Source organism: Dendrobium catenatum, unplaced genomic scaffold (assembly GCF_001605985.2).
Source record: "Dendrobium catenatum unplaced genomic scaffold, ASM160598v2 fragScaff_scaffold_1595, whole genome shotgun sequence".
NCBI lineage: Eukaryota > Viridiplantae > Streptophyta > Magnoliopsida > Asparagales > Orchidaceae > Dendrobium > Dendrobium catenatum.
The window spans coordinates 1,512,195-1,530,122 of NW_021320057.1; the positions used below are offsets into that span (position 1 = coordinate 1,512,195).

The following is a 17,928-nucleotide window of genomic DNA, read 5'->3' on the forward strand; positions in this document are numbered from 1 at the left end:
ATCCATAAAGAAATAATATTTTTGTTCTCCAGGATAATGTATCTTTCTTATGTCGTGCTCGATCACAAAATATGCAATCCATTGAGGATGACAAAATTTCACCAACAAGTGCGACTTTAATTTTGCAATACTATTTATGTAATGCCTAATAGAAAGATATAAAAAAAATTCTTTTGCCATTTGGTTGTTCTTTTTTACTTTCACGTACTTGAGCGGTGATGTCAGTTAGTTTTTTGTTATACCTACCTTAATCCTGTTGAGTCTTTGAGAAGAGTTGAGGCTTCAATCTTTCTTTCTTTGTGGTGTGAGTCCGACCATCTAGACGCAATGGTTGAGTGGGTAGGTTGTTTTCATGCAAAGTTGCATGTGATGGGTCATGCCATACGCCTTACTCTTGGTCTTCACAGGGGTAATCTTCAAGACCTGCAGGTTGAGAGGTCTTACTCTACCCTTGTTGTAGAGCTCATGGCATTAAAAGGGAAAGGTAGTCACCTGTTAGGGTTGTTTGCTGCCATTGTTTGAGGTGTGAAACCTCACTGACTAAGAGGGGAGCAGCTCACTGCACTTGCGGAGCTTGTTACAAAAGAGGGGGATACCCTGTAGTGGCATGATGCCTATAGTTGCATATAGTGCTAGAGTCATGATGCATGTAGTTGCCTATAGTGCTAGAGTATGTAAGGCTTATTTCCTATTGGGGACTCTTGCGCTACTCATTGTGGGGCTCGTCGCAAATAGGGGAATTGGCCAACAGCGGCTAAGGCATTTTCCTTTTGATGATGACATCGTTCTGTAGTCGCTTATAGTGCTGGGGGACATAAGCATTGCCACCTATCAAGGACTCATGCACTACTAATTTTAGAGCTTGTCGTAAAGGGGGGAGTTGGCCAACAGTAGCTGAGGCATTTTATTGCATTTGTTTTGCTACAGATGACGCGATCCTTATCCCGGTAGGGCGATGTCCATCCTATTTGTACGTAATAATAAATATTTCATAGAATGAAATGAGTTACCTCGAGCGGTTGGTGATGCATTTATGCTAATGCATCTTTTTTATGTCCTTTTTATTTAATGAATCACTTATTCCAATTTATAGCTTCTGACGTGATGTTTCGCGATTGTCCACCTATAAATGGAACGAGTGGGTTCTCTGGAGTGCATAATGCTTACATATTAATGACATCTATGGAGATGGAGATATTCCTCGAGTCTGGCTTTCAAGGGCGAGCTTACTTTCCAATGGTGTATGTGGCTATGAGCTTTCTTCAGTTTCATGACATTTCTTTCTTTGACATAGGGAGGAAAGAAGAAGAGAAAGGAAACGTACCTTCCTTCATAATGTTAGCCTTTCGGTTTAAATGAACTTTTTACATAGGGGACTTAGGGCTCTGAGTTTTGGAACGAGAAAGGGAAAGGATGGAGGGGGTGCTGTGGCGTAATGACTGCACACTGCTTTCATTTTTTCGTCTCTCTTCTTTTGTTCTTTTAAGGCAACCAAAATCAGTTCTTGGCTGATTCTTTAGTGATCGAGTTTAGGAGTTGAGTCGTCTCGTTGGGAAAGTCGGGAAGATCATTCGTTTTAACCAACTCGCTCGGCCGGGTTGGGACACCCTATTGTATGTGAGTGTCCAAACCTATTTTTTGGTGGAAATATTGGCCCCGAAGGAGGTCTCATCAAGTGGGATGAAATAGGGGTGAAACTTTCTTGCCCATTTTGACTTTACTCATTAAAATTGCTTGTTCAGTCTCCATGTATTTCACTAGAAAATAGATGGAGTCCTTTATGCGAATAAGTGTAAACGTTTGTAATGAGAGACATGAAATACAAGTTATTTGTGATATCTTTGAGACATGAAATAAAAGTTGAATTGTTTGTGATATCTTTGAGACATGAAATAATAAGTTATTTTAGTACCTTTGTTCTATTATATTGAAATTGTTATCCAAGAAATGTATATGTTTGGATACTTACTTGGTCTTGATTGGTACTTTATAATTTATCTTATGCTCTGATCACACTTAATGCTCTGTAGTGGATTTTGTGAATTGAGAGCGTGTTTGATGAAACTCTATTCACTTAGTTGCTTGGTTCATAATAAAAAATGGATCTCGCTAGACAGATGACTTTCCTCGCGTTGAGGGCTCTAGTGCTCGCATAGGTCTTGAGTGCGTAGGGACCTTAGCTCGCTTCAGGGAGTAGACAAATCTTTTCTTTCAACTCAAACCCGGAGGGGGACTCAGCGGTCCCACACTGCTCAAGTTATTGTGTTTGTCCTTGCAATTTGAGGGCAAGTCCGTTGAAGGACCCTATTCCTTTATAATTTGATGGTGTATTGATGAAAGACTCTATTCTTTTGATGTTGACAATTTATTTTGTGAATCCTTCTCGAGGGAAAGTGTCATAAAAACTCTGCTCTTACAAAAGACGCAAGGATGTTCATATGCGTTTAAAAAATTTGATTCCCCCCTTCAGCACCCGAGTTCCCAAGCTTAGGGTGAAGAGTTTCACGAATAAATATGTGACTTGTGTCTTTCTATTGTTAAGAATAGGTGGTCTTGCTAGAAGTTATCTTTTTTAGGATTCGAAATGTACCTAATCACTAGTCGCTCGACAATGAATAAAGAATGAATCTCAGTAGAAGGATGACTTTCGTTTGCATTGGGAGCTCTGGTGCTCACGTAGGTCCTGAGTGCCTGTGGGCCTCGACTCACCTCAAAGAGTAGTCCAATTATTTCTCTTAGCTCAGACCCGGAGGTGGACTTGATAGTCCCAGCCTGCTTTGGTGATCGTGGTTGATTATTGCATAGTTTAAAGACTATGGTTTGGTAAGTTTCTCCTTAGAAAAGATTTTTCAGTGGGGCAAACTTGTTTAGAGGTTGTCTCCCTTAGGATTTGGAGTGGAGTTTACCATGAGTCGTCCAACAGTGAATAAGAAATGGATCTCGCTAGAAAGATGACTTTCCTTTGCGCTGGGGCCTTTGGCATGTGCGTAGGTCTTGAGTTCCTGAGGGCCTCGGCTCGTCGCAGGGAATAGTTTAATATTTTATTTCACCTCAGCCTCGGAGGGGGGACTCGACGATCTCATGCTACTCAAGTGATCGTGTTTAATTATTGTGTAGTCGGGGTACTGTGGTTTGATGGGTTTCTCCTTAAGAAGGTTTCCTAAAGAGTTCTCATTACATCATCAAGGGGATCGGTCTCGGCATCCTGAGTCCCCCGAGAATTTTGGAACGATGGCATTGTCACGAGTAGACGTTTTATATAAGTTTTTTTTTCTGATGAGTAAAGAAAAGTAGTTCTTCATAAAAGGATAGATAAAAATATAAACTGGGTAAAGAAAGGTGCTTCCTTTATGGATAAAATGACTTGAGATCGTCTGCACTCCAAGTACCAAGTATTTCTACTTCGTTGGGGGTCTACAGTTGATAGGCTTTTAGGCCAGCCTGTCTTTTATGATGCAGGAGCCTTCCCAAGTACTCGCTAGTTTTTCGAGTGCAGAGTGATGAGCGGCTGTGTCTACTTTTTTAAGTACTAGGTGTCCAAGTTGGAAGGTCTTCTCCTTCACGTGCCAGTTGTAGTATCTTGCAATTCTTCACTTTATTTCTTCTTGTCAAAGTGTAACTCGAGCTCTGAGTTCTTCTAATAAGTCAGCGGCTGCTTGCAAAACTTCTTGATTGGATGATTCCCACTTGTCGGAATCTGTGCCCAAGTTATGAGTTGTGGCTAGTATCATTTGGCTCGGCAAGTCGAGTTCTATTGGAAGTATGGCCTTAGTGTCATACGAGAGTGAGAAGGGGGTTTGCCTTGTGGGTATTGATGGGGTTGTCCAAGTGCCATAGTATCGAGGAAAGTAATTCTGCCTATTTTTCCTTACCGCCTTTGACTCTTTTATAAGATTGAGTATGATCTTGTTAGCGTCTTTGACCTGTCTGTTGGTTTGAGGATGGTAAAGAGAAGCAAACTTAAGGTGAATGCCTTGAATGTTGCAAAATTCTTTGAGGCTTCAATCAGCGAATTATGGTTCGTTTTCCATGATAATTGTAAAAGGAACTTTATGTCGTATATGTCAATATGAAATTTCAAACCATGATGGAAGGTATGCGGGAAAGTTCTTTGGCTTCATCCCACTTGACGAAATAGTCAATAATGATTAAAATGAATCTTCTTTACTCTATCATTAGTGAAAACGGACATAGCAGATCTATTATCCATATGACAAATGTCTAGGGGCTTTTAATCGAATGTAACTTGTGAGAAGGTTGCAACTGCATTGGAGCAAGTTTTTAACTTTGTATGCATTTTCTTGAAAATTCATCAGCACCATTTTTTAAATTTGAACAAAAGTATCATTCTCTAAGAATATTATGGGCAAGTGTGCATCGATCGGAGTGACTTCCACATTCGCCCGAGTGGATTTCAATCAGCACTGCTATCTATTGATCTTCACGCATGCACTTGAAGTTGAGTGAGACATGGATCTTTTGAATAGGTGGTCGCCGAGTAGCAGGTAGTTCGCTACTTTGATCCTGAATTGTCGAGGGCCGCCGATCTCATTGTTGATTGACCCATTTTTCAAATACATGATGTAAAGGAAGAGTTGTTTCTACTTGTATCACTTCCCCTTCTATAATTGCGGGTGTTAAGACCCATATGAATGGTTGACCATCAATGCTTCTTTGCTTGGAAAGAAGTAGGCGAATTGATTCTGATTTATGAAAATTTGAGTGTGATTTTAAAGTACTTGAGCTTGTTGATGTCTATGTTATCTTTGAGCATACATTTAGAGAGTAGCTCATCCTGGACTTCGTATTCGTCGTTAATATGATTTACGATGAGTTGTGAGGTCTAATATACTTCTAGTCGAGAGAGATATAATTTAGAGGCAAATCGCAAACTTATGAGTAGAGCCTCGTACTCCACCTGGTTGTTGGTGACTTTGAATTTGAAAGATGTGGCTTGAGTGATGATGACTCTTGCAAGGCTTCTGAGAACAATACTTGCACCAACCCTTTGCTTGCTTGAGGTGTCATCTATGAACAACGTCCAACAAGGTTTCTTTATCGTTTTGGAGTTCATGGCTTAGTCAATGTAGTCTATGAGAAACTTAGAGAGTGCTTGAACCTGGATAGCCATCCTCTGCTTGTCGGTGATAGAGAATTCACTAAGTTCTATAGACCATTTAAGTAGTCAGCCCGAGTGATTAGGCTTAGCAAGAATTGCCTTGGGAGGATGATTAATCACTACTTGGATTGGGTGATCTTGGAAGTAGGCTCACAATCTTCTGGCTGAGTTGACAAGGGCCCATACAAGCTTTTTTCTAATGTGATATCTTTGCTTCGTGCCACGAAGTGTATGACTCACATAGTAGATGAGCTATTGCTTCTCTTCTTATTTAGGGGCTGTTTGGTTGCCTGAAAAAGAAATGCACTGTAAAGTAAATGTAATGTAAAGTAAATGTAGTGCATTCTGAATATTTTGCACCTATTTGGTTATATGCAAAATAAACGCATGAGAATTGTTTCCCTTGTTTGGTTTGGTAGATCCAGAGTAAAGTAAAAGTGATTTTCTTATAATAATTTATTCTAGTTTTACAACTAATGTATTTATAAAAATAGTGTATTTATAATAATTAGTATTATTTGATGTTATAAAATATAAATCAGTGTATTCATTTATTGCACGATCTTATTATAATTTTTTTAGATTATAAGATATAAAATTATTCTGTGTATTAATTTAACAATGTGTTGCAATAGACGAAAATATACTTGTGTTAGAGAAATTTTAATCTAAAATTCTTTAAAAATTTAATTCTTTTATGTTTCAAGTAATGTTTTTACAAAAAAATTCCAGTTATCCACTCAGGTTTTAAGCTCCATAAAATTTTTTTTCTCTTGGGCTTTTAATTACCGTTCATCTCTGTTTGTGACGAATTCATAACCAAATCCTAGAAATGACCAAACAGTCAATTTAACTACTGGTTTTAAATCGAATTGCAAATCACTAGATATCAAACATGCACAAAGATAGTTGAACATGTAAAGGCTTCAAAGAGTTTTATTATTAATGTCTGAACAAAAAAATATGGACAGTTTAACTGGTTCTCCCGTACTTATTCTAAATTGAACGTTAAACCAAAACTATAGAAATTGTTGTTCTTTCGGCATGCTCCCCTGTTTTTGAGAGCATGTTTCTGTGATGTAGATGTAAACGAGCAATGTAATAAAAAATAGGTTGCAACAACAGACTGGTCATTTTTTGTATGCATGCACAAGAAGATTATTAGGGGAAGATGAATGCTCCTTCGTATCAGTATCTGCAAGAAAAGTATGGAATTCTAGCATCAGTTGCCCTAAACAAAGCACCAAATGTCCATGGTGATAAGCTGACCGATTTCCTTGAACAAAAAAAAAAAGTATTGCTGAGATGTTTTAACAAAAGCTGCACAATGTGTGGGCCAAGAAATGAATGAATTTGCATGACCTTAAATCCATAGAAAAACTAACTCTTACAGAAGCTTTTAAAAGATAGTTAAAATTAGAAATTTATTATCATTGTTTAGGGAAACATTAACCTCAATGTATAGATTCTACTAAACGTTGATTTATATTGTGATAAGTAATCAACCGATAAAAGGACTATGAAAATTGGTGAGCAAAACATGTTTGAGATTTTTATTCTAAATATATATATAAGCAGGTAAATTTATTAAGAATGATAGATATATGTTCAACAATCAAGAAAACAGGATTTAAGATAGGATTTTGAATACTTGACATAATTAAGAAATAAGACATTCCATTTTCTTCTCCTAGAAAGAAGGCAGACTGATTAGTTATCGATAGGCTTTTATAAATACATGAGAGCATAGTATTTCTAATTTATTTGGCATATCAATCTCTTCTCAGATAACTAATTATTAGTTTTTGTAATAATATCAATGCTTCAAGGCAACTTCTGGGTTATATATGACTCAAGTAGAAGAATAAACAGTAAAAAGAAGGAATTATGAATGACTAACTTCTTACAGGTCCATGGAGAAACATTTAGATAGGGAGCATCTACGTGTAACAGTTAGGTTGCCCTATAGTGATGAGGAAGACATAGGTTTCCTAGAAATGGCTTGTCTACTAAAACCTGTTGCAGTCATCATATACCTCACGCACTAAGTGCAGCTCTTTTATTACGATAAGCATTTAAAACAGAGCAGTAGTTTTCAACTACTAACCTGTAAACATGCAGGGAAGTGCATAGGGCTTCCTGCCAATGGGGATTTGAGAAGGGTTGATGTCAGTTGTTTGACAAAGTATGATAGCTATCAAATGCTATGGCTAACTTTAAAAGTTTCCCTCTGGAAAATAAGCAATTGTTGATCATTCAGTTAGTCCTCAACTAAAATGAATGAGAAGTAGTATTCTTTTTGTTTGTGTTAAATATTTACCCGTATAAGTTTAGTGTTATTGAGCATGTCCCAACACTTTCATTTCAGAGATTTCAAAAATCCAAATTAACAATCTAACTTTAAAATCCATTAAGCTTATTCCTCCATTCAAAAAAAAGTTAATAATAATTAATTTCATATCACTTTTATAGGGACTCAATTTGCTGTTAGGCCTGTAATTTTTTTGTCTTGAAACAGTTATAAGCGCATTTGCATTGCTTTATAAATAATGAGTCACCAGGAAAATTCCAATTCCAAATTTGTAGCTTTCCCTAACTTAGAACCAAATTAATTCAAAGATGATAAAAGAAATAGCTTTTTTAAATAATTGAATTAATTATTCTTCATTGAATAGTCTAAGAAATAATCCTCGCATAAGAAACTGTCTCCAACTAATCCATGGAAGCATCTCAAGAAAGATAAAAAAAGTGGAATTATATATGTCTTTATATAACCTTTTATCCACAATGATTTTTGCATATTGCCATACAATATCATCTTTTTTGCTGATTCCAGGATCACTAAAATAGAACAAAGATAATCAATAGTAATTCATTAATTCTAGGCAAATAACTATTTAGTCATAAAATTGGTTGCTTGTTTATGTTAGCTCTCAAGCTTTATGATCTGCGTATAAGACAAACAATGGTGGTCATTGTGAAAATACTGCAAGAATGAATCTATAAGGGAAAAAGAAATGCCTGCCCCAGGCCTGCTCTGTGCCGCCTCCCAAGAGCTTGATTGGATGAAATCCTCCAAATGCACCTGCAGGAAATTTAATTCAAGATAAACAAAAATGGGAAACATACAAATCATGTCTAAAATATCTGATCGTAATCCAAAATTTTTGATAACGAAGCTACCAGATACACCAACTCTGAAAACCTTTAAAGAAAATCATAGAACAGGTTTAAATAAAATGGCCGAGGAAAAGGAAAGAAGAAAGATGAAGTTGTTCCCAAAGAAAATCGATAGAGGGAAAGTTACAAAGGCGTAATGAAAACCTTCGAATTATTGCTGCAAACAATCCACTGACTCCGAAAAGAATAACGAAGAAAACTTTTCCTGCCTCTTAGTTTCGTTGCTCGATTCCTCCTTCCACAACTCTATCGGAGTCGGAGTCTCTTGCGGCCTCCTGAGTCGGTTCGAACTTCGAAGAGAAGTTATTCATACCAGTCACCTCGTTCTCTTCTCCATTAAACCAAGCAAGGACGAAGGAGACAACAACGGCGACAAGCAGGACCCGGATGAGAGTGTCGTTGAACTGCTCGAGGACCACCACCCAGACCAATGGGCTGGAATGCTTTTCAACCTCGTTCCATTCTTATACCTCGCGCCGCTGCTGTACCTCGTCAGATCGGAGACCACGATCGGAGGACTTCGGACTAGAGAGCCAGAGAGAGTGGGAAGAACGGAGAAGAAGAGAGAACTTGTAAGCTCTGCTTCTGCGAAACCATCGCGGGAGGCTGGTTCTCGCGCGGAGAATTTCTAACCTGCTCAATTTGAGCGGCTTTCGAATTCGCGCGATCGGGCTTCTCTAATACACCGCTAATACCTCGAAAGACTTTCATTTGTTCCGCTCAAAATAAACCAAACAACCTAATTTAAGAAATGCATGTAATTACTTTACTTTACCCTCCTAATTCTGTATACCAAACAGCCCCTTAATGAGTACGGAGCTGACGACGACGTCTTTGTCGACGTCGAGATATAGCAACAAATTTTCTCTTGGTCATAGGCTTGCAAGAAGAGGCAGTGAATGAGTAGAATCTTCAGCTGTGGGAAGGCTATTTCACATTCTTCTTTGTAGGAAAATATCTTTGCATTTCTGAGGATTTTTAAAAACACGGCACATCTCTCCTAGTCGAGAGATGAAACAGTTGAGCCCGCTGATTCGTCCGAAGAGTCGCTAGACTCCTTCGCAATTTTGGGCATCTTCATGTCAAGTATAACTTGCACTTTGTTTGGATTGATTTTCATTCCATCGGGTGTAAAGATGAAACCCTAAAAATTTTCCTGCACCTCTTTTGAATTAGCATTTCAAATGATTCAATCTCATATTGTACTTTTCGAGAGTAAGGAATGTTTTTTTTTTGTAAATCTTTAATATGATAAACAAGAAATCAATTATTGACTAAGAGGTCATCAACGTAGACTTCAATGTTTATTCCATTCTACTCCTTGAATACATTGTCCATCATCCTTTGATAAGTTGTTCTTGCATTTTTCTATCTGAAAGGCCTGACTTTGTAGTAGTACAGACCTATTGTGATGAATGCAATTTTTTCTCGATTTTTAGGGTGCATCTTGATCTAATGAGAGCCCGAAAAAGCGTTTAGGAAATTTATGACTGTATAACCCACTACAGAGTCAAGTAGGATGTTGATCCTTGGAAGTGGGTAGCTGTCCTTGGGGCATGCTAAGTTTAGATTAGTAAAATCCACACACATTCTCCATTTGCCTGTTGATATCTAAACCATCAGTGCATTGGAAATCCAACGTGGAAATTTGATGAATTTGGCGACGAGTGGCTTTTTCAACTTCTTGGATAGGCTTAGTAAGTGAGGTAGTAATTTTCCTAATCTTCTGTTTGATTGGGCGAAAGTCTCTTCTTACATTTAGCCGATGACATATGATTTCTTCACTAATGCCCGACATATCCATGTGAACACTTCGAGTTGTCGCGGAGAGTTGGACAACCTCGTCTTGATGTTCTCTGCTAAAAGAGGTGTTGATTCTGAGAGATCTACCTAGCTTGCTTTATGTTATAGGCACTTCTTTGATGGATTTGGTTGCCTCGAAACCTTCAAAGGTGCAACCATAGACTTATGGCTTGTAAATAGCAAGTCTGCGATTGGGCTAGTCACCCTTCACCATAACTTCTTTTCCTTGAGTTGGAAATTTGAACGCGATGTGGTAATGTGTAGTACCTCGAGGTATCTCGAGCACTATAAATCTTCATAGGTGGTGGATGCCTAAAGAATTTGTTGTTCTAGATAGCCTCTATAAGCTCGTCCATGGATACCCTCAGCATAGTATAGGTCGGATGTCTCCTGTCGGTGTGTGACCACTCTGCATACTTCTTGGATCCTTAAAGTTGTGCTTCTGTCCTCAACAGTCTTGTTTGAGCGAGCATCCTGTACAAATTGGGGCGCCACTGATTGCGATGAAAGCTTGTTCCTTGGTCCCTTCTTTATCTGGACTGAGTTCTTTCTTAGCCCCTCCTTGGGGGGAGGTTCATCCTTGCGATGATCTCATAGCATAGAGCAATTGTGGAGGATTCAATCACCCAGTTGTATTCTTCAATGTTGACATGATTGTTGGCAAGTTCCAACAGTTCTGCTAGCATCTTCTGCTAGTGCAAGCCAAATGTGTATCAGAAAGGATCTTCCCTTAGCCTTTGGGTCAGACCTGCTTGAGCAAATGTTGGTTCTAGGTCTTTCACGTAGCATTTTCTTCTAGAACCTCAATATGATGCTTCTTAGTGACTCGCCAAGTTCTTGTCTTATCTTTAATAGAACTTGTGAACTTTTTAGGGGTCTCTAGGCACTGGCGAACTGTGTGAAAAACATCTGCTTCAATTCAGCGAAGGAGGTGATCACCCCAATGGGTGGGCAAGTGAACCACCTTAGTGCTGAGTCTTTAAGAGTGAGAAGAGATGATAATAGAGGCTATCATCGATGTTAAGGAGGAAAGTTATGGACTCGAAGGTCGTCATGTGATCCTTAAGATCAGTCTTTCCTCGGTAAGCTTCAAAGTGAGGTACCTTGAACTTGGAGGTGCTCTCACATCGGAGATCGATCTTCAAAAGGTGTTAGTCGACCCTGGTTATGTTTCTTTGATCCATTTGGCTGGTAGATTGGAATTCTCGTCACTCGCCTATGGGCAAGCAGGGTTGGCTAGATTTGAAATATGCTTCATCCGGTGAGTGCTTTTTGAATGGACTTCAAAAGGCACCCTTCCATTTCTTGTAGTTCGAGCTGAGTGTTGTACTTCGGATTCACTGTGTTCAGCGAGGTCTCAGGTCTCCTAGTATGCAACAATTTCTTGCCTTCGAAATGATATCCACACTTACTACACCTGAGAGGATGTCAAATCCTTTTTTGTCTGGTGGATGATGCTAGGCCATACTTTAGGCCATATGTGGTTGAAGCCTGGAGGTGAAGATGATGAAGCTGAAATACGGGAGAAAGAGTGTGGGAGTAAGAGAGAGCAGATCGATTAGACAATCTTTATTATATAAGCCAGATGTACAAAAATAATGGAAGCGAGTGCTATGTGCCACAGAGCTTAAGCTAAGAAAATGGGAAAGACGGCACAATCTCTCTTTTTGTGCATTCTCTCATATTTTGCATCATGTAGCATGGTGTTGTTTCATGTTGTTTCTTCATGTCTTGCTATCTAGCTCCTCCCCCTATGTATAGGGCTTGAAGAGATATAGTGAATATGTATGTGATACAGTAGCTATCTTATTAAGCTTTGATATAGCCCGGTTGTCTGTGTTGAGTGAAGTGGCAATCACAGAGAGAGCGAATGCGAGTAGTTGAACTCATGGATTGAGTCGGCGTGTAGAGAGAGCGCTTGAGGTTGCCCCATTAAGGTGCGAGAGGGTGAGTAGCGTCTAAAAATAGTAGGGAGATTGGACAAGCATAGAGCAGCGAGCCAATCTGTTGTCACCCTGTTGAGGAGAGAGGTGGCGAGGCAGCATCTTGATGTGGTCCTGAGGTTGACCCAGTTGTGAGAGATGTCTTACGGGAGCGATATGTGCTGTTAGCTTGATTATTGATGTGTCTCGCATGGAAGGTCGACTCTAGCCTGGGTGAATAAAGATTCGTCTGCTGAGAGAGGAACTTCTGAGGTCAACATTGCCGGGGAGAAATATACAACTTTTGAGGTCATTATTTGTCAATGCAAATTATAGCCTGCAAAAGAATGTTAAATACACCATATGAGAAGATTTATGACAATCATGTAAACTCCAAAAATGAAAAGAAAAATATACAACTTTTGTAGGGATTATTATACTGAGAAAAAACCCTTAAATTAGCTTAATCACATAGAAAGGATGTGTGCTAATGGGTAAACTAACAAAATATTTCAAGCGCCTATTTTTGGCCGAAAATTCAAAAAAGCACAATCATAAGACCATTACAAACAAGTAGACATGATGCCACAGTGCATAGAGTCGATATTTTTTAAATTTCATCTGGGAAGTTAATAAATATTTAATCTAAATTAATGTCACAAAGCATTAAACTTATGATCTATATTTTGAAAATTGCAGGGCATGCATATCAATTAAACCAGTTCTCTTTGAATTTATGATTAATTGGTAATCCTTTTATGTATTATTTATGTTGTTAAAGGAATGAGCTATCTAAGGGAGGAGACTTGCTTCTTATTGAAATGGGAAAACTTTCACTTGCATTCAGGTTTTACTGCAATCGGACGTGCTCCAAGTGGCGATGGATATGAGAGATCAGTTTGACCTGCGAATTGATGTGTTGAAGCATATTGATGCTATTGATGACAGTTTTTCATGTGATGAAGATGGTTGGCTGCAATATAATCCAATAGGAATACGTACTGACAGGGAGATACATGCAGAATTGGAAGGTGCAAAAATTTACCGTCGATTTTATCAGAAAATTTAATTTCTTTCGTAAATTATTCTTTGATAGGACTATTTATTTATTTAGCTGTGGAAAGATTTAAAACGTTTTTTCAATATCAATTATTGAATTATTTTGATTTTTAATATCAGTTGTATCGAAATTCATAAATTTTATGTGGTATGTGTAATTTAGTTTAATTATTGAAAACAAAGAAAAGAGCCGCCCTCGTTGTCTCCCTCTGCTGAGTTCCCCTGCTATTACGATAAATTTTTAAAATAATTATCGTTAATAATTTAATTAGCTATTCAATCAAAAAATAAATAAATTTGGAACTAGGGAACGTTGCCCATTGAATGGGTCTTGCTTAGCTTCTAAAAAAATAAAAATAAAAAGATTTCAAGAGAGAGAATGTAGGAAAGAGAAATAAACTAAAGTAGATAGAGAAATAAAGTAGGAGAGATAAATAAAAAAATTCAAAACAATTTTTTTTTCATGTATGTTAGGAGGTTCAATAGAATTTATTTTTAAATTTTTTTATTAAAATGTTAAATGCAAATATTTTTTCTTATTTTTAATAAGAAATTTAAAATGAAAAAATTTTAATGAGTTATTATGTGTAAAAAATTTCATAATTTAATTTATCATAATCAATTTAAAAATAAAGTTTTTTAATGTGTTTTTTTTTTCATAGTGTATTATTATTATTTTAAATTTATCTTATTTTAAGGAAAATAATATTTTGTATAAATATTTATCTTATTTTTTCATTAATAAATTAAAATGAATTCCATAATTAATACTAATAAATAATTAATTTAAGCTTAATAAATATAACATTATTTTTGGTATTTTTTTATAAATAAGATAAATATTTATTGATGAGAATGGCTGAGAACATGACATATTTATTGAGGCACGCAATAAATGTCTCTTTGCCTTTGTAAGTGGATTTAGTTTACTTGTCATGAATCTCTTAAAAAGTTAATTTCATATGAGATGACTTTTTATTATATTCCTATGATAGAAATTATGAATCAATTAACAAAATAATTTGCCTTTATTAAGAATTCAAAATTTTTAATCGAAGATGCTCAGCATAACTATCGAGTTAAAATTGAGTACCATAATAATTGTATAATGTTTCACACTATCCTGGATATATGTTACCTCTTGATTAGCTAAATGACGATGAGATCAACTGGCTTTGATGACATGCCTCTAGGTGACCTCAGTGACGCCAAGCATATGAGGGCAAGTGTGCTTATGTAAGTTTGTGGGTGAGATTAGCTAAATGATGCTGAGATCAAAAGGCTTTGATGACATGCCTCTAGGTGACCTCAATGACTTCAAGTATATGAGGGCAAGTGTGCTTATGTAAGTTTGTGGCTGAGCACAAAAAAAAAGATCGCTTCTCTATCTTTTTTTGGGTAAAATTTTAATTTAATTACCGTTAATAATTTAATTAGCTGTTAAAATTAGCTATTAAACCAACAAAAAAAAAATGATCGGGATAACAAAAAAAGATTGCAAAAATAGATAACAAAAATAGAGTCCTAAAATAGAAAATAAAATTAGCTAATTAAATTACTAATAGTAATTATTTTAAAAATTTATCCAAACATAGATAAAGAAGAAAGGAGGGGAACATTTTAAGGCAATCTGGATAACAAATTCCCGGAAATTATTCATCCTCCTGATTACAAGTTCATATTTAGAGCATGTCCACCTTCATATAAAGCCTCACCTCCATCCACTCTTTCAATTCCAAGTTCCATAACCTCATATCCTCATCTTCCCCACATCTCATCTCTTTTTCTAAGTCCATTTGCTTTCTCAAGATTTCGTCAATGATGGTGAGCACCGACGCTGTCCGTAACGTCGTGGGGATCATAGGTAACATCGGCGCGGCATAACAATTTTCCTTTGATTAATTTCACTTACTTTTCCTTTCCGATTTCTTATGAATTGTATTTGGAAAATGGGATTGGGACAGGAAATGTGATATCATTTGGACTGTTTCTTTCGCCTTTACCGACTTTCATAAAAATATGGAGAAAGAAGGCAGTAGAGCAGTTCTCACCAATCCCATATGTTGCAACTCTGCTCAATTGCATGCTCTGGGTCTTCTATGGCTTACCCATCATCCACCCAAATTCAATTCTCGTGGTTACCATTAATAGCATTGGTATTGTGCTTGAGGGAGCTTATGTTACAATCTTCTTCCTTTACGCCCCTAAGGATTTGAGGGTGCATTGAATCGACTCTCAATTGATTGAATTTGAATATTTATTGGCTGATTGGATGATCCGTGTTTTTGATTGATGGTTTTGGGATTTTTGGATATGTTCTTGCAGCTAAAGGTTTTGAAGATCCTAGCAGGGGAACTAGTTTTCATGGCGGTGGTGGTGTCTGTTGTGCTCACGGTGGGTCACAGTCATGAGAAGAGGTCGATGATGGTTGGCATCCTATGTGTCATCTTTGGCACTTGCATGTACGCCTCCCACTTACCGTTATGGTACATTTTTATTTTCTTCCACAAGACCAAGCTCTTTCTCACTATCCTCTATTTCTTTATTAAGTTTTTATGTAAAGCATTCTTTAATTTTTTTCTAAATTTATGTAATTATAGGCGAATTAAGAATGTAAAAAATCATGATTATTAGCTTTCTAAATTTAAGAGATTATATGATTCAACAATAGTTGGATTAATACGTTTAAGTACATGATAACGATCAAGCATTCGATTGAATATTATTATTTATGTGCTAATCTTAGCCACACTGTAACCCTTTTATAGAAAATGGTGGTCGTGACAAAAAGCGTGAAGTACATGCCGTTCTGGCTTTCCTTAGTTAGCTTTCTCAATGGTGTATGTTGGACCGCCTATGCACTTTTGAAGTTCGACATTTTCATTACGGTAACGCATTTCTTTCCTGACAACCATACTATTTTTTCTTTCTTAATCATCTGTGATTAAAATTTGTTGAAGGCTGATGTGTTGACCCTCGTGCAGTTACCAAACGGGCTCGGAGCGCTTCTCGGATTCCTCCAGTTGGTGTTGTATGGATGTTATTGCCGAAGTACCCCAGCTTTTGAGCAACAGAATGATGAGATGAATAAAAGGCAAGAGGTTGAAATGGCCTGAAGTGAAGACTAATGGCTTCGAGCTCCCAAAGGAAAAGGAGGTCTAAGAGTTGCTGATTTTCTTTTCTCTTTGATGCTGGGTGGAGTGGATAGTGCACTAGCTAGCTTTTCCCTTGTTTGTGTAATATCCACTTTCAAGATGGCTCAAGTGATTGTTAATGGATAGCTCTTTCTCTTAGCCGCTCATTCACTGTTTTAAATCTTGATTTTTTTCTTTCAAGCTCTGTTGTTGTCGTAGGGTAGGTAATCATTTTGGGAATTTGATAAACGCTGGAATTTTTATCGGCCTCAAAGTTCATAATATTAATTCAAAAGTTATTATTTCTATTCAATTAATCAAGAATAATAATGAGAAGCAACCAGTGCTCAATGAAACGAAATTGCAACCCCCAAAATCCCAAGTTGCGAGACCTGCCTTCAAAAATATTAATGTTGCAAGGAACCACCATCCAGGGAATGGGGGAGGTAATGATCATTCTTGCCCCATACTAATCTGGAGGCCAATCACCAAATTCACATAAAGAAACTGAACGGTAGAACCAGACAGCATATAGAAAACCCAAAAAATATAGAAAACAAAGGAGATTGGGACCAAAGCAACACCGAAAGATCTAACTAAAAAGCCCAATAACTTTATGCCACAGAGAAAAATAGAGATTAAATCCAGCTCATAAATCAATTGCCTAAAATCTTCTACATCCTTCCATTTCATCAATTTTAAGTGAACAACTTTTCTAATTTGCTCCTGGATGGTGGTATAACTTTTGAAATTGTTATGGATGGTGGTATAACTTTTGAAATTGTTATGGTTATGACGCATTTGCTCACTCATCCATCATTTATCGTGATTTATGAGGTCGCCTAGTATGTAAAGATTTTCTTGCCTTTGACATTAGATCCACACTTACTACACCCGAGAGGATGTTAAATCCTTTTTTTTGCTAGTGAATGATGCTAGGTCATACTTTAGGCCATCTGTGGATTGAAGGTTGGAGGTGAAGATGATGAAGTCAAAATACGGGAGTAGTGTTGGGGTAAGAGAGAGAGAGAGAGAGAGAGAGAGAGAGAGAGAGAGAGAGAGAGAGAGAGGAGATCTATTAGACAATCTTTATTATATAAGCCAGATGTACCAATATAATGGAAGCGAGTGTTATGTACTATAGAACTTAAGCTAAGAAAATGGGAAAGATGACACAATCTCTCTTTTCATGGATTCTCTCATATTTTGTGTCATGTAGCGTGGTGTTGTTTCATGTTGTTTCTTCGTGTCTTGCTATCTAGCTCCTCCCTTTATATATAGGGTTTGAAGAGTTACAGTGAATATGTATGTCATACAATAGCTATCTTATTAGGCCTTGATGTAGCACGATCGTCAGTGTTGAGTGAAGTGGCGATCATAGAGAGAGCAAATGCGAGTAGTTAAACTCATGGATTGAGTCGACGTGCAGAGAGAGGGCCTGAGGTCGCCCCATTTAGGTGCGAGAGGGTGAGTTGCGCTTGAAAATAGTAGGGATATTGGACAGGTATAGAGCATGGAGCTGATCTAAGGTCATCCTGTTGAGGCGATAAGTGGCGAGTAGCATCTTGATGTGGTCCTGATGTTGATCCAGTTGTGAGAGATATCTTACGGGAGCAATATGTGTTGTTCGCTTGATTATTGATGTGTCTCACATGGAAGGTTGACTCTAGCCTACGTAAATAAAGATTCATCTGCTGAGAGAAGGAACTTC

General features: G+C 37.4%; 1 protein-coding gene and 1 pseudogene across 5 annotated transcripts in view; both read left to right on the forward strand.

The window, feature by feature from the left end:
- LOC110108226 (tRNA (guanine-N(7)-)-methyltransferase) overlaps window positions 1-13,289 on the forward strand; it is a 37,170-nt gene extending 23,881 nt beyond the window's left edge. For all 5 annotated transcript variants that reach the window (XM_028700825.1, XM_020838775.2, XM_028700827.1 and 2 more), the window contains exon 8: window positions 12,872-13,289. In XM_028700825.1, coding sequence (XP_028556658.1) covers window positions 12,872-13,093 — 222 coding nt within the window. In that variant the 3' untranslated portion in view covers window positions 13,094-13,289. The remainder of the gene's footprint in view (window positions 1-12,871) is intronic.
- A 1,612-nt stretch (window positions 13,290-14,901) lies between these two features.
- LOC110108233 lies at window positions 14,902-16,252 on the forward strand (annotated as a pseudogene).
- Window positions 16,253-17,928: the final 1,676 nt, after the last annotated feature.